The 21,162-nt window shown below is 37.3% G+C and overlaps 1 protein-coding gene across 1 annotated transcript in view; it reads right to left on the bottom strand.

The window, feature by feature from the left end:
- The window catches only part of LOC131069416 (uncharacterized), a 49,223-nt gene that overhangs the window by 10,427 nt on the left and 17,634 nt on the right, over positions 1–21,162 (bottom strand). The window contains exons 2-5 of the mRNA XM_058004830.2: positions 16,743–16,976; positions 16,272–16,511; positions 15,891–16,002; positions 15,605–15,779 (exon numbers count right to left, since the gene is read on the bottom strand). Coding sequence (XP_057860813.2) covers positions 15,605–15,779; positions 15,891–16,002; positions 16,272–16,511; positions 16,743–16,926 — 711 coding nt within the window. The 5' untranslated portion in view covers positions 16,927–16,976. The remainder of the gene's footprint in view (positions 1–15,604; positions 15,780–15,890; positions 16,003–16,271; positions 16,512–16,742; positions 16,977–21,162) is intronic.

Here is a 21,162-nt window from a genome sequence, read left to right as displayed (position 1 = left end):
CTTCAGGGACAGACTTGGTATTATGGAAAATGAAACCCTAATTGAAAGGGAGTCTCAATCTCAGTAATACGATGTGTTGTATCAAACCACCCTCTGCGGGCAATGTAAGGTGGTATTACAAAACTTCTCAGGGAGAAGTATAATTATTAACCATCCTTTGTGGGCAATGTAAGATGGTATTGTAAATGTTAAACCACCCTCTGCGGGCAATGTAAGGTGGTATTGTAAACTTCTCAAGGAGAAGTGTAATTATTAACCATCCTCTGCGGGCAATGTAAGATGGTATTGTAAAACTTCTCAGGGAGAAGTGTAATTGTTAAACCATCCTCTGCGAGAAATGTAAGATGGTATTAGTGTAATTGTTGACCATCCTCTGCGGGCAATGTAAAATGGTAGAAAAGATCCTCTCCACCCTCTGCGGGCAATGTAAGGTGGATCCAGTCTATGCTTGTGTGCAAGCTAGAAGATTATGATTATGTAGTTCCATACTTGCTTGTGTGCAAGATGGGAGATTATGGTTATGATTCTCTTCCCTAATTAAGAGGGAGTGTTGTTTGTAATTAGGGCTGGCGGATTCCAATTGCCTTGGGCAACATTGGAATCCGCCTCCAACATACAATACCTCTCGGCTCCACCTAAAAGGTCTCCACGCTACATCCAAACCCAACTCGCCTCCATGATAGGGCCAACCCTATCCAATTCACTTAAAAGGGATTAAATAAATTAATATGTTTAATTTGCAAAGAAGGCCGACATGATTAAGAAGTATCACTACTCCTATAAATAAAGCATATACTTCACATAACATCATCCATTCAGTTTTGCAAGAAGGTGCGAAATATATACTAAGGAAGCGAAATATATATTCAAGGCAGTTGATAACAGCGAACTACATTAAAGTGCAGCAAATCATTAATAGAAGACAGCGAACTTCAACAAAGGCAGCAGATCACCACCAAGAGATAGAGAACTCCATTGAAGGCCCAAACAAACCCTATAGAAGGACTGCAAATTATTTGAAAGGTGCTGCTACCCCTGTTACACAAAGCAAGTCTGATTAAGAGGACTGCAAATCATGATCTCCATTAGTGAACTAATTGTGAAGACTTCTATCTCATCTTCCTTGTGACTGCAACATCTATACTCCAGATAAGTGTGTAATTATCAGTTGAATTCAAAACCATAATCAGATTTGAGGATCTTTTCTGGCTGGGTTTTTCCTCCTAGGAGGTTTTCCCAGGGTAACTGTGCTTTGTCTTTATGCATTCATATCCTTTACTATGCTTAAATCTGGAAAACAATAAATTTAATTAACCTAGTTAAAACTAATTCTGATTTTCTAAGTTTTATTCAATCTGAAAGTACTAAAATTAACAGGGTAGAATTCAACAAAAGGCATTTGTTTAGCTGAAGTAAAAGATTACCAAGCCACTGGTTTTGGCAATACCTAGCTTGCAACTACTATTCTAAGTAGAGACAAATTTTAATGATTGTGTGTTGGAGGCTCTTTTATTACAACTATGTAAGCTTGTTTGTTGTCATTCAGATTTATTTCGTGGAGCACTTTGGCTATATTGCTCACATAATGAATTGTATGTCTTTGTATGAGCAAAAATTAACTATATCAATTATAAATTAAATATCATATATCTATATCTATATATATTATATATGTCATCAGATGTTTAGGGTTGTGGTAGGAACACTCCATTGGTGAGGCAGCCACCAAGGTTCAAACCCCTGCTGGGCCATTGAGCTCGTAGGCTTTCTGCCTTTGTTGGGTCGTTGAGCTCGTGGGTTTGAACAAGTGAAATGTGGGGAAGGATGAACCCCGCGAGAATTGTAATGTCCCCTTGTTGAAATAGGACTTATTAATAAATAATAATAATAAAGTAAAATATAAAAGAATAAAAATTAAAATTAATACAATTAAAATTTAGTTAAGTTTAATGAATGGTCAAAAGGCATGAAATGAAAAGTTGTGACTCTCTCAAACATGAGATATAAAAGGGAGAGAAGAGAACATCATTTGGAGAAAAAAAGGGGAAAAAGGAGGAAAGAAGGGAGCAAAGTAATTAAGGAAGCAATAATGGGAAGAAGATAAGGAAGTGACTCTTTCAAAGGGGCAGCAATGATGAAAGGTTGTGACCCTTTCAAAGGGTGGTTGTTGTGAAAGGTTGTGACCATTAAGAAGAGTTGTGATTCTCCCTCACATTGGAGCATATAAAGTGGTGAAGTTTTCATTTGAGAAGGGAGTATCCATAGAATAGAACAAAATATCTGAAGCGTCAAAAGCAGATTTAAGAGCAGACCTAAATCAGAATTATAAGAAAATCTGGAAGAATGATATGAACATTTATCAAAGAAATCAGAACACAAATACAAATCTGCAAACAATAATAAAGCAAGCATTGAAGGAAAAGAAGAGGAAACATTAAATCAATAACCAGAGAATCAGACCTGCTGGAATAGAAAGGATTTTCATACACACATATATATATATATCTGAGTATAGGTAGCAGATCAGATTGATATAAACAGCAGACCTATGCATTTTAAGAGGGAAACAACATCGAATTGACTCTGTCCAAATTACTAAAGCAGATTGAATATACATAACTTGCAATAATTCTACAAGTATATTGGGCAAGATTTAGTGTCCTCCCAAAAAGGGACATTACAAAAATGGACAAAGAATAACAAACCTTTTCAACGTTGATTCCACATTGACTCTGATTCCATCTTGGATTAACCCTATTTCTAAGCAATTCAGTAATTTCGGGAGTTTTTCTAGGGTTTTGCAAGTTTTTACAATGATATTTTTCACTTTTTAGTTTTTTTGCCATTTTTTGGGGTTTTTTAAATGATTTTAATGTGATTTAAATGCAAAAAATCATTGAAATTTGGGTCAACAATTGGTCAACAATTTTTTCATGAATCGGGATTTTTTCGGGGAATAAATCCGCTAGCTCCAGGATTTCAGGATTAATAGGGTATAATCGCAATTTTTTGCAGACTATTGCTTCTATGGTTTAGACTTCATGAGTTATTAAAGATTACCGGTTACAGGTCCCAGTTATGAAACTCCTGGGTACACCCATGGTTTGTATTGAGGACTGTAGGTCTGTCTTGGGTACATAAATGAAAAATACCAGGAAGAATCCATGTTCCCTGGGACAAACCCTGGGCATACCCAGGGAAGCCAGGTGAACCCCAGAAAAAATGATTTTTCTTTTTCATATCTAGGACCAACTAATTGCAAATAAGCTCTGTCAATTTCTTCTCATTACTGTTTTTTTTCCAATCACAGTTAAGCTCCATCAAATTCCTCCTTATAAAAGTGTTTACTACACTCTACCTTGGATGTGCACCCTCTTGTTATCCTTTTTTCATTCCTTGCTTTTTATGGATGGCATGCACATCATGTGACAAAACAATCCTTCCTTTGACATTAAAAAAAACAGAAGCAGCATGAGAAGATTGAGGCACCCTAGTAATAGTAGAATGCAAATGAGATTCTCCACTGACTTGTCCCCATCTGTCCATAAATTGGCAATATTCAAAGGATACTTGATGTACCCATTGCTTGTGACAATTTGAAAGGAGGTAGTCAGCCTTATAATAAAGGCCCCCTCTACAGTTTGATCCCTAGAATAAACATCCTCTCAAAGAAAAAGGAACCAGCAATTATTATCAGGATACCAAAAGCAATATGATAGAGAACAGCTAAGTTTATGTACAGACAATAGTACCTCTGACAAATATCATGGTAGAAGAGACATCTAAATATAAAGTGATCATCAGTATTCACCTACTAAGTAAAAAAAAGATGTCAGATCATGTTACCACATGAAATATGGGTGGTTAAAATCGTAACATAAATCCACAAACACATTCTCAACTACCTGAGGGGATCTTCAGGCCAACTGACAAGTGAAGTTGGTGATACTCAAGAAATGATGGTGCCATCTAAAATCTGTAAAATATGCACAGCAAAGAAATCTAGCTTGAACTTAAGAGGCTGTTACATGTTAGATCCAAGTGACTTGAACAGAGAAGAAGACAATGATGGGCATCCAAATAGCATCTGAGTGGAGGGATGTTAATGAATTGAAGAAGCAAATTGAACTCAAAATACAAACATCGCAGATGCCAAATAAGACACAGAAAAGAAACAATTTCTACAGAACAAAGTGCCAAGCACAGCTATCTCTCCCAACTTGTAGCTGAATCAGCCAAGGATGTGAATCTATCAATGTAGAAAGAAAGCCTGCAAATATTCTTGAGAAAAAGGCATTCAGTAGTAAATTCATCTTAGACAATGCACTCAACACTGTTTGTTTGCAACAGACAACAAATTCAGCATGATAGTCAGCGCCCTCTCAATACAATACCAGTTAATAGATTCCAAAGCAATCCCAATGTCTCTAAAACCCCATAAATGATTGTGAATTCATTTAGAATTTTGGCACAAAGTGAACAAACTAAAGAATATTTCAAGTAAACATTTATCATAGGCATCTTTAGGGGAAATAAAATAGAATGGACCAAATTAAGACATGATGATACGCTAGATAACTTCACAACTCTAGCCTCCCAATGTAGAGGATGGAGGATGTTGTAAGTATATTGCAAAAATGTGCCCATCTTTACGGAATCTAACATGAGTTAATCGGAAGACTATCACAGAAACATTTGAGCAAGGAAAAGATGTTCAATAGCTTTTTTCCCAAAAATTGAAAGAGAAGTCAATGAAAAAGAAATGTAAATGAGGAGGTGTTGTGACCATTTCACACATCGCCCCATCGCAAATGGGGACCCCCTCTTTTTGCTCGTTTTTCGCTCGTTTTTCGTTTCGCTTTTAGGATTTTGTTAGTCAGTCAGTTGTCTGGATTTAGGGTCAACCCTTAGGGTTTTAATTTCTGTCTTTTCAGGCCAAAATCCAGTCGTTTTGAGGGCTTTTGAGCTTCCTTTTCGAAGGATGCTAATTTTGAATGCAATGAATTCGCCAGAATGGTTTAATGTTCAATTGGAATGTTGATGCAAAGCTTAAATTTGTCTAAGTGTTGGAGGTGAAATGTGAATTTTTGTCCGATTGAATATTTTTGACCAAATTTTGACCTTTTTTGATTTTGATCCCGGGCATTGGAAATGATTTGTTTTCGCCGTGTGAAGTGATAAAATGTGTAAAATCATGTTATTTTGGCCTGTAGGAGCAAAATCGCTCCTGTCCCTCTGTGAAGGACGGGAGCTCGTTTTCAAATATCTTACTGTCCCTGCAGAGTCAAGATGAATTGCGAATTGGAAGTAATGGAGAAAGGCGAGATCTTTCCATTGAATATAAATTGAAGATTTTCATGAGCACAGAAATGCCTCCAGGAGAAAAATCGCTCCTGTCCCTCAGTGAAGGACCGGAGCTACAAATCCAATTTTGCTTTGTCCTTGCGAGATTTCGACGACTTGACGATTTGAAGAGGTCCAAAGGAAGATGTTTTATCAGATGAATATAATTTGAAATGCAAATATGAAGAAGAATGGTCCAGAATGCTAAAATCGCTCCTGTCCCTCAGGAAGGGACCAGGGCGAAGTACATTATAGGCTCCCGTCCCTCTCCCAAGGACCAGAGCGATACTCTTCATTGGGCAAAATCCAGGCCAAGATCAAGACAAGTTCATGTTTGGTGGCAAGGAAGACGGTGAAATGAACTAATTGAATATAAATTGAATATTTTGAAATATCAACAAGGGTCCTAAAGTGCCTAGTTCGCTCCTGTCCCTCAGGAAGGGACCAGAGCGATTTTTGTTATAATTGATTTTTTTGCCAAGTTGCAAACGATTTCAAGGCATGGATGAATGGAAGGACGCATTACGAACCCGTTGAATATAAATTTGGAAGCTAGCAAAGTGAAATGAAGACCACAAGAGCAAGTTCGCTCCTGTCCCTCTCCAAGGGACCAGGGCGATACAGTGAGTATGTTGTTTCTCACTCAAGTTCAAAACCGATCCAAGTCAGGAACAAGGAGGCAAAGGACGTTTCAAGACATTTTTAATCAAACACAAGCATCAAGGTCGTCACGTTGGAAGGATTTGCGCTCTAAGACCCCAAATCGCTCCTGTCCCTCAGGAAGGGACCAGAGCGATATCTCTATAATGGCGTAAATTTCAAAAGGCAAACAAGTTTCGAGCAACCAAGAGGGTCGAAAGGACATCATTTCACGTAATGAAGATGATTGCAAGTTGGTAAAAACAAGAACAAGCACATAATGATGAACTTCGCTCCTGTCCCTCAGGAAGGGACCAGAGCGATGTTGGATATATTGGCCACTTCATGCAAGATTTACGTAAGGTCAAAGTTTTGCGAGATTGTAGAAGGTCCATGGCATGATTAGAGGGTGATACAAAAGGATTTTGAACGTAAAATGATCATCAAATTAAACATAGAGACCATATCGCTCCTATCCCTCTCCAAGGGACCAGGGCGATTTGCTTTGGATTCTTCGTTTTGCTCCAAGTTCATGCCAAGTCAAAGCTTCGCAAGGTTATGCAAGGTTCAAGGTGTTTTTTGAAGATCACATATAAGAGTTTCGAACGTCCAAACGTTGCTAATCAAGTTAAAGAGCTCATATCGCTCCTGTCCTTTGGACAAGGACCAGGGCGATCCCATCAAAAACACTCATACTCCTTCGAAATTAAGTTAAGGCGAGGATGGACAAGGTGAGGGACGGCGTTTGGAAGACATCACAACGAAGATTGAAGTTAAAAGTTGCCAAGATTAGAGAGAAAGACATGGATCGCTCCTGTCCCTCTCCAAGGGACAAGGGCGATGATCCCTCTAAACGTCCAAACACCTCATACAAACAAGTTGAACAAGCGTAGAAGGAACAAGCAATGAAGTTATTCGCCCTACAATGAAAGTTCGAGGATCAAAGATGCATATTGAACGTGAAAACATGGAGATCGCTCCTGTCCTTTGGACAAGGACCAGGGCGATGAACATCCAAAGGCACTTAAGCACACATGCAAGACGATCTAACTCAAAGGACCCATCAAAATGATCGATATTGAACATGGAAAGGAAGGAGATGAACGTTGAAGTTGCAAGAATCAAGACAAAAATCATGAATCGCTCCTGTCCCTCTCCAAGGGACCAGGGCGATGAGGTACGTCCCTTTCATTTTCATAATTTTTGCGCCAAATAAACATTTCAAATTTCCCTTAAATGCTAAGTTCGATAAAATTGAAAATCCTATTTAAATTAGCATTTAATATGGCGTTAAGCATTTATTAATTATTTTGCCTTTATTAAAAAATCGAAATTTATAAATTAAAAACGAAAGGCATTTAATTAATTATTAATTAATCTATAAAAAATCGAATTGGAGCGCTTTGGCATGTAGGTCGGCCTTGTTATTTAATTAAAAATCATTTAAAAATCGTTTGAAATTGTTATATTTTACCAAGTCGGCCTTAGTAAATGGAGAGGTGCAAGCGCTATATATAGGGGGGTGAAAACTATTATTTTCACATCATTATTTTATCCTTCTACATGCGAATTGAGGAAAGCGAAGATAGTGCGAAGTGTGTTTGAAGAGGTGCGAATTCCATCCAAAGGTGGCGCTAATACATCAAAGGTGGGGCGATACTTCATTTGAGTGAATTTGCCAAGAGTTGAAGACCACATCAAAGGCGAACTTGAAGATCACGTTGAAGACAAAGGTGGCGAAGTTGATCTTTTGAGGAGATAACATTGAAGATCATTTATACCTCAATTTTGCCTAGGCGAATTTTGTCTTTTTGCATTCTAGAGTTAGCTCTCTTTTGAGGTATGGCGATTTGATTTTATTGCTTTTATTCATTCATCGTCATATTTTAAATTTTGAAGTTTTGAATTTTGGTTCTCTTAGCTCAATCATTGTTTTTTAGGAAATGATAACTCTAGAGACTTATCATGACGTTTCCTAAAAACTTCTCTCTCTAATCTACATTATTCATTGTAAAATATAGTTCTCATAATGAAATGTTGTGTAGGTATGGCGACCCCGAAGGCGGGAGCATCCACCAGTCGCTCAGCTCTCATGAAAGAAGATCAGAAGACCGAAGAAGTGGAGACCAAGATCGTGTCGAAGTGGAGCAACATTGGAGATACAAACTTGGGGAACTTTAGCACGAAGAAGTTTCGAGAGGTCCCTTACATTGGCAAGCCATCACCTGTCGCCCGGAGAATAATAGAGAGTGGCATCATCAAGGCGGCCGGTTTTCCTCCAGCTATTCAGTGCCACGAGTTGATGATCGAGTGTGCCCGACACTATAATCCACAGTCCAGGACGATCGTGTCCAATGAGGGAAACACTTTAGCGTACCTTTCAGAGGAAGCTATAAGTGAAGCTTTCCATCTTCCAGAGCACAGGGACATGATATACAAGAGCATAGAAGGAGCCAGATCAATGTACGATGATGATCCAGAAGGACCACCTACAGCAGAGCAGACGTTAGATGATGCTACTGATTCATTTGAGGCATTGAAAGACAAGCTTAGAGAAGAAATGGAGAAGAACAGAAAGCTTGAGAGAGAGGTCGGTGCATGGAGGACATATTTCAGTCACATCAATGAACCTTTGGGACGTCAGGATCCAGTTAGATCACCAGTGCAGGCATTGCCACTTCAATCAATCAATGAAGCAGAAAGATTCAGGAACCTGGTTCAACGTACATGTAGTTGGATGGATAGATCTCATACAGTGGCCATAGAGTTTGTTACAAGGATGATGAAGATCATTCATCAGGCTATCCAAGTTCTTGAGATAATCCACAAATTGATGACAACAGTAGCTGCATTTGCCCATACCAAGGACGTTGTCATTCCTGTCTTGAGAGTTATAAGACACACATCAAGAAGAATTTTAGCGCAGGAGAAGATCTTGGAGGGTGATTCTCACAGTTTGTTTCAGTGGTCAACCTTACTCCATATGAAGAATGTTTTCTTTGAGGACATCAATGTTAGATGTGGCCAACTTGAGGAAGTGATCAATCCGATCCAGGACAGAGTGTTTGAGGTACTTCATACCATTCTTGGCAGAGGGATCGAGGTCGAGACAGATGTGGATATGCAGGAATTTGAGGATAGAATCAAGATCATCTTTCGCAAGGACGCAGATGTTACAGATGAGCAGTATGATCAGATGTTTGCCACCATGCTCCTGATTGATAGAACGAAGGAACTTGAATCTACTTGGGACACAGCTCTTCTAGATGCATTCGATCAGGTCATCCACTTAGAGGAGAGTATGAAGAATCTTCCCGAGATTCCAATCGCAGAAATCGAAGGAATCGTGACAAAATTCATTGCATATGCTAAGAAAGAGAATTGGAAAGGGAATAAGATTCTGGATGAAAGGTTGTTACAGATGACATGACATCTTATTTCTCATTGGTTGATACCTCCTAGGTTTTTGTGCCGAATTTAATATTTGGCTATGTATTTAATATTGTTCAGTAAAAAGGAGGTCATTTGTAACAAACCCTAATTAGGGTTTAGGTGTCATGATCTTGTCCGTTGATTTACTTTCAATCTGGACCTTTCATTGTAACTGGGGATGCTATTTATACCCCCATTTTTCATTTCATTGAAAAATAGTGTAATAGAGGAATAGAGTAATAGTCAATAGTTGATGTAAGAGAGATTAGAGTTAGAAGCAATTTTATTTTGTAGCAAGATTGAGTCTTGAAGAGAGAAATTCAAGCAATTGTTGTACATGATGACTTGGAAATCAATAAAATATTGAAGTTATGGTGTTTTGTTGCAAATTTCTTGAGTTATCTTCATGGTTGTTTGATATACTTGAATTGTGCTCAATCGAAGTGGATTGTTAATTTGAAGGACTAAGTGTGAGATTTGATATTTGGTAGGATTCGTAATCCAAACCACTAGCTTCTTGCTGATTGTAGGAAAGCCTTGCGTGGTCGACTGGAGAAAACTTTGAGTCCTTTAACCTTCAACCATTATTGTGTCTTGGATATGTACCTTCGTAGTAGTGTCCTTGATCTTTGATGCATTGAATACCATTATATTACCTTAGAAGATCGCACTAATTTCAATTGAGTTGTTATCTTATGGCAAAATTGAAGTTGGTTGAATCTTACCAAGTCTCGTCCATACTAAGTCATTCATAGGGTTAGGCTAGATTAGACCTCTTTTAAACCCTATCCTTTTGCCTTTTTTTTTGAAAGTTCCTTTTTAGTTTAGTAAAATCTTCGAGCTTTAGAATGCGTAAGACCCCTTGGAGGAAACAGCAAATCACATCATACCACTAAAAAAGCTTGTCCACACGTAGAGACCCTACTAAAAGAACCTTGGAGTCTACCTAACTAATCCTTTTTGCAGATCTTCAGCAGTTAGAGACTATTTTCTCAAGAGAGGATAAGATGCCTATTGGTATTTTATTCTGTGAATGATTGTGTATAAAATACACGTCAACAGGAGGATAACATAACTCCTCAATATTCAGGATGAAGAAAATAGAAAAGTGGGTGTACAGGTCCAAGATGACAGAAACATTCTCCTAATGAAAGTTGACCCCTCCCTTGGCAACACATGATACAAAATGTTTTGAAAATAATGAACATCGATGCTCCAACTCATGCTTAGCTAGAAGTCACTCACACCCTAATTGATCTAACACCCATTATAGAGAGGAAACACTTTACATTGACAGAGCTTAGATGTGTGTTTTAAAGGATGAAACAGATGTAACAATTTGCATTCCTTGCTTGAACGTTCATCTTCGACAAGTGACAAACACAAGCGACCCTTTGCCTTCTAAAGGTTACATATGAATTAGAGATGACCAAAGGATGATACCGGAAGTTCCTTGTTGGGGCATAGCTTCCTAGTTATCACTTCAAATGTCTACCACGATCCATTTATAAAAAATGGTATAAAGAAATAATTGAGTTGCAAAAGGCTGTTAGCATAATGTATTGTTTCTTTAATGGTCATCTAGTTGTCTTAGTTAGCCTAGGTAGTTTCTATTTTTGGTTTCAGTTTACGATTGTTTCTATTAGAAACATCATCTTGTACTTTTCTATTTAAGAAGACTTCATCTTCATTGTTTAATACATCATCGAATATTTTAATAATATGGTATCAGAGCAGGTCTGAGCCCGTCTCCCTCATGGGAGGGCCTTCTTTGAGGGTGGCCTACAAAAAAATTTAGTGAAATTTTTTCCAGTTTTAAAAAAAAATTCTGTGTATTTTCTCGCTTTGGAAACCTGTGCAGGGTGTTGTTCGCAGATTTCTATCGTCGCATGTTGAATTTTGCGATCTCTTTCGTAGTTTTTTCCAGTGGTATTTGGCTCCCAACAACGGTTTTTCAGGTGATTTCGCGTCAGTTTCTGTCTATGCATGACTGCAACTCACGAATTTTTTTTCGCGTCTCGACCTGTTCTGTTCTGCCTCTACATCGCAACCTGTTTGCTAGTGTGCATGTTTGTTTCTGGACAGCGGGTTTTTTCTCCGCTTTTTTTCTGGGCGCCATTCTTCATCTCGTGTATGCTGCATGTTTTGGCGCAATTTTGATTTTTCCCACCGGCTCTTCTAACCCACGCGAAGTCTGTGTTTTTTCTGCGATTTTGGGTCAACGGATTTTTGGTTGCGGGTTTTCGTTAGCGCCAGCATTTCGACTTTTTGCAGCAGAGATTTTTGGTAGATGGTGTCAGATCTATTTCTTAATCGTGACATAGGGTTACTAGGTCTCTGTTTTTGCAACCAGCATATGGGAATATTTGTCAACTTTTTATATTTTTTTTTCCCTTAAAAAAAATATTTTCGGTTTTTGATAATTTTTTGCCAAAACAAATTTATTCTGGGTTTATATTTTTGTCCTTTAAAAATATCTCTGAGTTTTAATAATTTTGCCTCAAAAATTATTGTGGGTTTTAATACTTTTTATCCTTATCCTTAAAAAATTCTGTTGGGTTTTACCGTTTTCCTCAAAAACGAAGTTTTGAATTTTGATCCGTCTCTCAGATTTTGTGTCTTGGTTTTTTATCAATTTTTCACCTCAAAAATGGTGTTTGGTCATCTATAATTCGCAATGTTCGCAAGGGATTCTTGGTCTTGCATGATTTTGTTCTCAAAAATCATGGGTTTATAGCTGTTCCTGTCTTAGGGTTTTTACTGTTTTTTCCGAAAGAACATTGCTTTGTTATCTTCAGTTTCAGGGTTTGGCAATTTTTTTCCTCAAAAGTTGTGGCTTCTTGCGGTCTGTTTTGGGGCATCGTGCTCATCTGTAAAAGTTTGTTGAGGGTTTGCCAATTTTTCCTCAAAATCGTGGTTTCAGTTTCATCTTCATCTCGGAGTCTCTAACTACAGGGAGTGATACCTTTGTTTTCCAACATCAGGTTGGATGATTTGTGATGATTTGTGGAGATATCCAGAAGTTCTGCAGATTCTAGGAGGGTCAGTGGCAGGCTCTTGTCGCAGAATGTTCTGAGAAGAAGGGGGCAGCCTTCTCTGTTTTTTTTGGGGTAGTTAGAACGATGACCATTAAGGGAGGGTGTTAGTATAATGTATTGTTTCTTTAATGGTCATCTAGTTGTTTCAGTTAGCTTAGGTAGTTTCTATTTCTGGTTTCAGTTTACGATTGTTTCTTTTAGAAACATCATCTTGTACTTTTCTATTTAAGAAGATTTCATCTTCATTGTTTAATACATCATTGACTATTTAATAATAAAGGCTCGCCCCTCCACATTTCTCAAATTTCCCAATTTGATCACACCTTACAATTTTATATCTTACTTGTTGCCACTCTGAATTTCATTTTTTTAAAACCACATCAAACACAACCTACCTGCTTTGATTCTGATGAACATAAGATCTTGTTACTGCAGAAATGATTCTCTTCCACTTGAGTGGGACAATCCATCCAGAATTTATTCATATCAATTATGAATACTTGTGAAAAGACAAACCAGCAAACAACATGTCAAACAGTTGAAATTGCTCTTGCCAAGAACAAGCATGAAGACTGTGATCTATTCTACCATATTAGCTGCAACTAATAAAAAGAGGTGCACTTAACATGCATGTGGGCAGATTGTCTACACCCATGTTCAGCTAGTTGTTATGTTGAAACCAACGCATGGGAATTTGTGCAAAATACATTTTCAAAACAGTCCATTTTTTATGATAGTAGAAGGTGATTTGCAAAGATTTTCCAATGTAATCATCAACAGCATTCTCAGGCCTCATTTCTACCTCCAAAGGATTTTCATGTCAAACAGTTGAAATTGCTCTTGCCAAGAACAAGCATGAAGACTGTGATCTATTCTACCATATTAGCTGCAACTAATAAAAAGAGGTGCACTTAACATGCATGTGGGCAGATTGTCTACACCCATGTTCAGCTAGTTGTTATGTTGAAACCAACGCATGGGAATTTGTGCAAAATACATTTTCAAAACAGTCCATTTTTTATGATAGTAGAAGGTGATTTGCAAAGATTTTCCAATGTAATCATCAACAGCATTCTCAGGCCTCATTTCTACCTCCAAAGGATTTTCATCAATTTGGACATCATGTTTTCGACATCATTTTGCCACTCAATTTCCAAAATTTAAGGTCATGTTCAAGTTTGTTTCTAAAGACAAAAACCATTGTTTGATTTAAGGATCTTTGAGAAAAAAAAACCCTCTAGAATTTTCACCATTGGATTTGAGAATGAAAACCTGCATCTCTGCCAATAAAAAGTCCATCCAGGGATAGCATTTGTGCTGATTTGAAGCATTTTCAGATTTTTGGTTCATGATTTGAAGGGTTTCATTGCAAATTTTTGAATTTTGGGGTTTGTTCCACAGCCCTAGATCTTGGGACACCTCTCCTTGGGAAAATTTGCAATCATTTCCCATCACTGGTTTGAGGGTTTTGGACAAATTTTGTTGCTGCTACAGTGTCACTACAATAAAAATCAGCATTTTTGGCCAAGTTTCGAGTATGCATGATGCTGCTACAGTGACATCGGTATTTTTGGAAATAATTCTTCATAACTAGTCCAACGACCAGAATATACAGCCATCAACTTAAGAATAGCAGCATTGAGGAGGCGAATTCAGCATCTTGTGATGCATATTCCACATATCTAGAGACAACACCATCACTTCAGAAGGTTTCTAGAGAGGGTTTGTCATCATTTATTATCACAACGTTTTCAGCCACTTCCCTTGGTAGCGTCATTGCTTGGGAGAGCCGATCTGCCCTTCTTTATACTACTTCATCACTTTCTAGCCTCCACTTTCTAGCATCGATACTAATAGTGTGTGCCAGCCTTAGAGGAGAGTTTAACTTTAGATTGTAAGTCTTAGTACTACTGTGCAGCCTCCACTTGACTGTTTTTGGTCGCCACATAACCTCCCTAGGTCATTTGCCTTGCCATTGTCGCTGCTACAGCAGTTCTATCACCAGATCCAGCCACCAACTTGTCCAATATTCACCATAAAGGGTTCTTTCAATATGTGGCAGCTGTACATTCATTATTTCAGGCCAAAGCTCAAACATTTAAGTCTGAAATTGTTCATATCAGCCATTATAAGTTGCTCGGGCAAGTTACAAATCAAATAAAGGCATTTTGAAGGTGTTAATTCGGTGTTTAATTCAGATCTAATCAAGTTCAGTCGTCTAGACCCTAGAGTTACATTCTTGAACGTTTATTGGCATTTGGGGATTTAATTCACTCATTTTCAGTTATATCAGCATTGATATTTGATGTATGAGAGCGTTGACTACTCAGATTCGAGTGTAATTGCATGTTAAAGAGTGATTAGTTGGCTGCCCATTCATATCAGACTAATATTAACCAGCCCTTTCTTTTGGGTTATTTATCATCTATAAGATGAATTTTGCTATTTCGGGTGAAATTGAAATGGTATTCCAGCAATAGAAGGTTAGTCAAGAAGTTTCCAGCAATTTATTTCTCTTTTTGGTTTGCTGTACAAGTTTGTAATTTGTTTGCACCTCAGTGATCAAATATGCCTAGCTTATGTGCAAACATTTAGAGGCAAAAATCAATTAAAAATGATTGGAAAGTTCCCCTGTAAAGAAGCAATTTAAACTTTAAAGTAATTAGAGAGTTCAAACCGAAATTCCCCTCAAACCAAATACTCGTAACAATGCAAACGACCATACAAATATTGAACTTTTCATTAAGAAAATTTCCAATTTTATTCATTGGAATGGAAATAAACCCTGATTCACTAATTTTCATAAAATCAATATAGGCAAGGAAATGCAGTGTTTAAAAGATACCGCCATATGATCTTGTTGCTTTTATTAGATACCTATGTACTTGGGCAAATGTTATTAGACAAATGTTACCATCAAGTATGAAATGAAAACTAGAGCAATATTACTTTGCATCATAAACCAGTCCCTTGGAGGGTTTAAAGATGAAATTTAGCAACAAAGTAAACAACTGACATTAGTTTCAACTGTAATTCGCAACAGTATAATGTTTGAAAAAGTGCATGCACAATTGCTTTGGGAAATAACATCTTTCAGTACATATACTAAAGATTTTCAAAGAAAGGAAAATCAAGTAGAGTTATACTTTTACCTTAGGATGAAGAGCAACCACAGCAAATACAAATGCAAGAACCAATGTAACAACAATGAAGAACGTATTGAGACTACAGTCATAGCTTGAAGGATTAAACCAATGAAAGAGTAATCCTGAGAATGAAAACGTTGCGATGTAACAGACAAGAGAGACAACGAATAATGCTATATACCTGCAAGCAATTCATAACACAGAAAGAAAGGACTATTAAATTCATTCTTATCTCAAAATTATATGTTCCACACACAATCCTCTTAAAATAGTGCTAAAATATAATACAAACCAGAACTGTTCATCCTTAGCAACCCAAGCATCATTCCATCTATGAGTGAAGTCCAGCAGTAAAACAACTTGAACCAGCAAAAACAATCCTGAACCAAATTTCGCTAGTGTCTCTACAGTAGAGAAATATTAAGTGTCAATAATACAAATGAAAGTTATATATAAAAGACCTTTACTGCTACTTTCCAGACTCTGAGAAAGCATCATCCAAATAGATTTTTAAAAGAAAACACATTAAGCACCGAGTGAATTTTATCTGTAACCTTTAAAATGAACTTAGAAGTTCACTCCATGAGCATTGTAAATCCAATTCTAGCCAGTTCATTTCTCGCTGATGCTTTGAGTAGAAAATATAGAACTATTTTGATATGACATTACTCACCATAAAATCCAACAACACCATTGGGAATGAAAAACATCAATACTATTAGAGTACACCATGCTATGATTTTTGCCATCCATCCACCATGGTGCCAGCTATCTCTAGTATCTCTCTGGTCCTTAACTCCAATCATGATAAGAGCAAATATTGAAAAGAACAAAAAGTTGCCTAGGCTCACACGCAGAACAGCATCTGTCTGAAACCATTCTCTACTAGGGGTATGAGCAAAATGATTAATCCCTGCAAAGGAAAACTTAAAAAACTTCATAATTTGTATGTAATAATTATCAACTCAGCTGACAAATATTTTCTGATTTTATGAAGAAAAAGTTCATTAACATACATTCAAGTTCGCCAATATCACTCATGCATTACTAAAAACATCACTCAACATTCTCGTGGACCGAATCAACAAAAGAAATGTATATGCATCCAAACACGCTCAGCCGAAATCAATTAATGAATGCTTACAGGGAATTTTTTCCATAAGTGGTGCAGCAACCTCTCTTAAGATCCATGCAATAATAAGAGAAAGTGCAAACAGGCCACAATATGCAATTCGAGCAGATCGACGCGTAATCCCTCCAGCCACTGACTTGCATGCCTCGCATGCACATGAAGCACAGCAAGTAGCAAGGCACGATGCTGCCCACATTATTCTGACCTTATCCTTTCAAAAAGTTTATAGTAAATGTGTATGCCCTCCTGAAAATGACAGATATCAGTTGGTCAAACACATAATTGCAAGCTTCCAATATCAAAGTCCAAACATACATTAAATAGCATACAACTACTTATGAAGTAAGCAAACAGATCAGATTCCTAAAGCACACTTAGTGCAGGAGCATCCAGGGTATTAAAGCAATCTTGCATCAACCAAAATATTTCTTTCAACATTTAATTGTTTGGAAGATGTTTCCGGGTGCTCTAGATGTTTTGCAGTAGTGTGGTCAAGTTTGCCACACTGCATCTCACTGAAATATATCTTGACAGTTCGAAGCTTTGTATATGCTACCTCAAGTAGAGTCGCAGTATTTTCTGCTGTGTTTCATTGCAGTTGTACATTTCAAGTGGTATTTTGGCACATAGGTTTTATCAAGCGATTTTCATATCCTGTCTACATTTCATGTGGTTGCAATTATCGGTTGCAATTATGGCACCCTTGTTTCCTATCTCATGGAGCTTAACTGGACTAATACCAAACTATTCATTGTATAATGCATAACAGTAACTTGTTGAACAATGTTGCAAATATTTGAAACTTGTGCCAATTCTTATTGTTACCTACTTCACGATGGTTCGTTATAGGGGTTATATACAGAAACACATTAAATTGGGAGAGTTTTAAACTTAGCCATATTGGAAATGGTGCCTCCACACATTTCTAGCAAGCGTACATGCTAGGCATGGTGATGTGGTAACTTCCATGGCCAACAAACAATCAAATCATTTGATATTAATCAGACTAGCCTATGATGATGTAATACAATTCCAACTTCATTTCTCCTACAAGATCTATATAAGAGAGATCCAATATCATTTGAAGGCAGGAGCACATACACGGAGGACAAGCAAGGGAACAGGTGCAAGCAAACATACATAGATATAGGAGATATGCAAAGGAAACTTAGTTTACTGTTCCCAATACATTTCATTTGTTAACAATGCAGATTGACCATCTGAGATCATGAAGATCTATTGTTGTGATCAAACAACTTATCCCTAGCATGTATCAAGCTTGTTAAGATATTCTAATTTTATTCAACAAAGTTTAATTCTGTGTTATATTCTGTGATTTCCACTGTGAGTTTTGAAGTTAGATTTGAAGATTGTATTTAGCTGCAAGGTTTAATATTCTTTTATTGGACCCTCATACCTTGACAGTGTTGAATGGTATTAGAGCAAGGATTTTAATCCAGCAAGCTTGTGGTTAATTGAGGGCAAATCTTCCAGCAGTAAGTGTTTGGTAGAAGATTCCTACAACTAGGATTGTCTTCTAGCAGTGAGTGTTGGGTAGAAGAATTTTGTGGCCTGGACCAGAGGTATTTTGTTGATTACCATCAAACAAGAGGCGGTTTACTCCAGATCTAACGATGCCTCCAATAAGGATGGATAGAGGTGTACTCCATGTGGTGGAAAGAATTAAGGAAATGTTCAATATGATGAGAAATGTCAAGATCTAATAGATGCAGTAGACAAGTACAGAAGAAGAGGTATTATTAACCCTAAACATTATGAAAGTGATAACAAGAAAGATAATGAACCAATTGAAGATAAGCTAACAAAGAAGGAAGACAAGGAGGAAAGAATGTTAAAGGCTACTTCCAAAATTCAAAAGAAAAGTAAAGTTGATTATCCTAATTATTTTGGTAGTTTGAATCATGAAGAGTTGATAGATTGGATTATTGATTTGGAAGAATATTTTGAGCATGAGAAAATTACCAATCCTGATAGAGCGAAGTTTGCAAAGACAAAGCTATAAGGTCATACTGGTATTTGGTGGAGGGAAACTGAATTGGAAAGAAATAGGAAGTGTAAATTTAAAGTTGAGAAATGGGATAGGACGGTAAATAAGTTGAAATACAAGTTCATTCTTGCCAGTTACCAATTGGCTTTTATAAATATTGCAAAATCTAAGACAAAAAGATTTAAGTGTGAAGGATAATATTGAGGAATACTACAAGTTGACAATAAGAGCAGGTCATCATGAAGATAATCAACAGAAGATGGTTAGATATTCCAATGATTTATTAGGGCATATTCAATATGAGTTAAGGATGTTAACTATAGAATCAAATGGAAAAGCATATCAATTTTCCCTAAAGGCTGATGACCAATTAAACAACGGATTCCAAAATAGACAGAACAAGAAAGGGAGAAAAAGTAATTTTGCAAGAGGAAAAAATCAAGGAAGTGGTAGAGGATCTTATGATGATGGTACAAAAATCAAAGAAGGCAATAAAAGTTACTGCAATGACAGATCTAGTTACCAAAGAGGTATACGTAGGTTATGGTAGAGGTGGTGAGAGATTGTTTAGAGGAACATGTTTTGAATGTGGCAATGAAGGTAATAAAACATTTGAATGTACTCAGTCACGAGGATGTGTGAGAAGATCTGAAAGGACCAGAAAGATGGTGCTTGTTAACAAAGTTTGTTCGAACGGTGAGCAAGTATGCTGGAAAAAGTTAAGCCATTGTTGTTGAAAAGAAATTCAGAGAAGCCTGCAAAAGATTTATTAAGTGAACTGGGACAAAGGAAAAATTTATTTAAGACTGTAAATTTGGAGGTAAGTGTTTCAAGGAAATTATTGATAATGTTAGTACTGAAACTACTGATAATCTAGTTTCAAGTGAAATGGTTGAAAAGTTAAATCTGAAAAGAGTTGAGCATGCTAATCCTTATACAATATCTTGGATGCATACAGATCATAAGACTTTGGTTAGTGAGCAATGTCTTGTAAAATTCAAAATTGCAGTTTCTGAATATTAAATTTTGCGTGATGCCATGCCTATAAATGTTTGTCATATTTTACTAGGTAGACCATGGCAGTTTGATAGAAAAGCTACACAATGGGAGAGAGAATACTTGTTGATTGATAGAGGATAGAGAGAAACATGTATTTTGCCCCTGGAGAAGGAAGATGAGCAAATGAATGGTAATGCCAAAGTAATATTCGTATGTGGTAAACAATTTTGGAAATAGAAGATACCACAAATATAGAAGAAGTACCCAGACTAAAATTGATAAGTTGACAATAGAGTATATTCATCATATGGATTTAATACCAAGAGAAAGTTTACATAATAAAGCAGCTCATTTGCCCGTTAATGGGCTTAGTTGGGTTCAAACCAACAAAGGCTGTTTGAATGTTGAGTGGGAGAGACCTATGGAGGGATGGTGGAAAGCAAACTTTGATGGGGCCTCTAAAGGCAACCCGGGACCATCGGGGACAAGGGTCATTGTGGAAGGGTGAGGTCTTAGCTCTAGGAGCTTAGAGATTGGAAGAAGGCACAAATAATTTGGCTGAAGCATCAGCGGCGTTGTTAGCAATTAGGATGTGTAAACAATTAGGCACTAGAAAATTGCATTTAGAGGGAGATTCTTTAATTATTATTCAGGCATTAATGAAGGAGGGGATTGAGGCATGGCACCTGCAAGGTTGGATTCACAATATCGTTGAAGAACTAAAATATTTTGATGATTTTCAATTAAGCCATGTGAGGCGTACTGGTAATGTAAGGGTGGATATACTTTCCAAATGGTCTCTTACATTTGATGCAGGTGGCGATTTTAGAATGGAAGACTTTCGGAATGTGTTTTTTGAGGAGGAAGCAGGTGGTGGGCATTAATCACACAACTGCTATTTTCAGTACGGCTGACAGAGGTATGATAGCAAAGGGCAGTGATCGTGTTATGCAACGAAGGACATTAATGACGGCTTTCAAGTATTTCGAATTTGCATTTAACACTGTCCTCATTTTCTCGAGGCTTCATTGAGAAGAAAGCCGAGAACATTGCAAGGTTTCTTGGAAGCAAACCGTAACAGCATTGGGAGGTGGTGAAGTGGGGAGAGTGGCAAGAATGGAAGCAAATTTTACGTTGCAACGTTGCAAAGCAGAAAGCAAATTTATACCTTCTACGGGGAAATAACCATTAGACAACTAGGGTGCTTTCAACTTGCTCAAATTCAGGTACAAAACGAAGATGGATGTTTTTTCCCTCATCATGGCTTGGGATTTGGAGCTGGGAGAATCCAATGAAACGGTGAACAAAGTAATGCAGACGATAGTGCATGATGATTTTCTGGTGGGGATGGACTCCTCCTTAGAATGGGCTGAGACGGGTCTGGGATTTGATGCACGGGAGGGATTGGAGACAGGTGCAAACGGT

Source organism: Cryptomeria japonica, chromosome 10 (assembly GCF_030272615.1).
Source record: "Cryptomeria japonica chromosome 10, Sugi_1.0, whole genome shotgun sequence".
In the NCBI taxonomy this organism is placed as follows: domain Eukaryota; kingdom Viridiplantae; phylum Streptophyta; class Pinopsida; order Cupressales; family Cupressaceae; genus Cryptomeria; species Cryptomeria japonica.
Note: the sequence above shows the minus strand (reverse complement) of the source record. Positions and strands in the feature narration are given on the sequence as shown.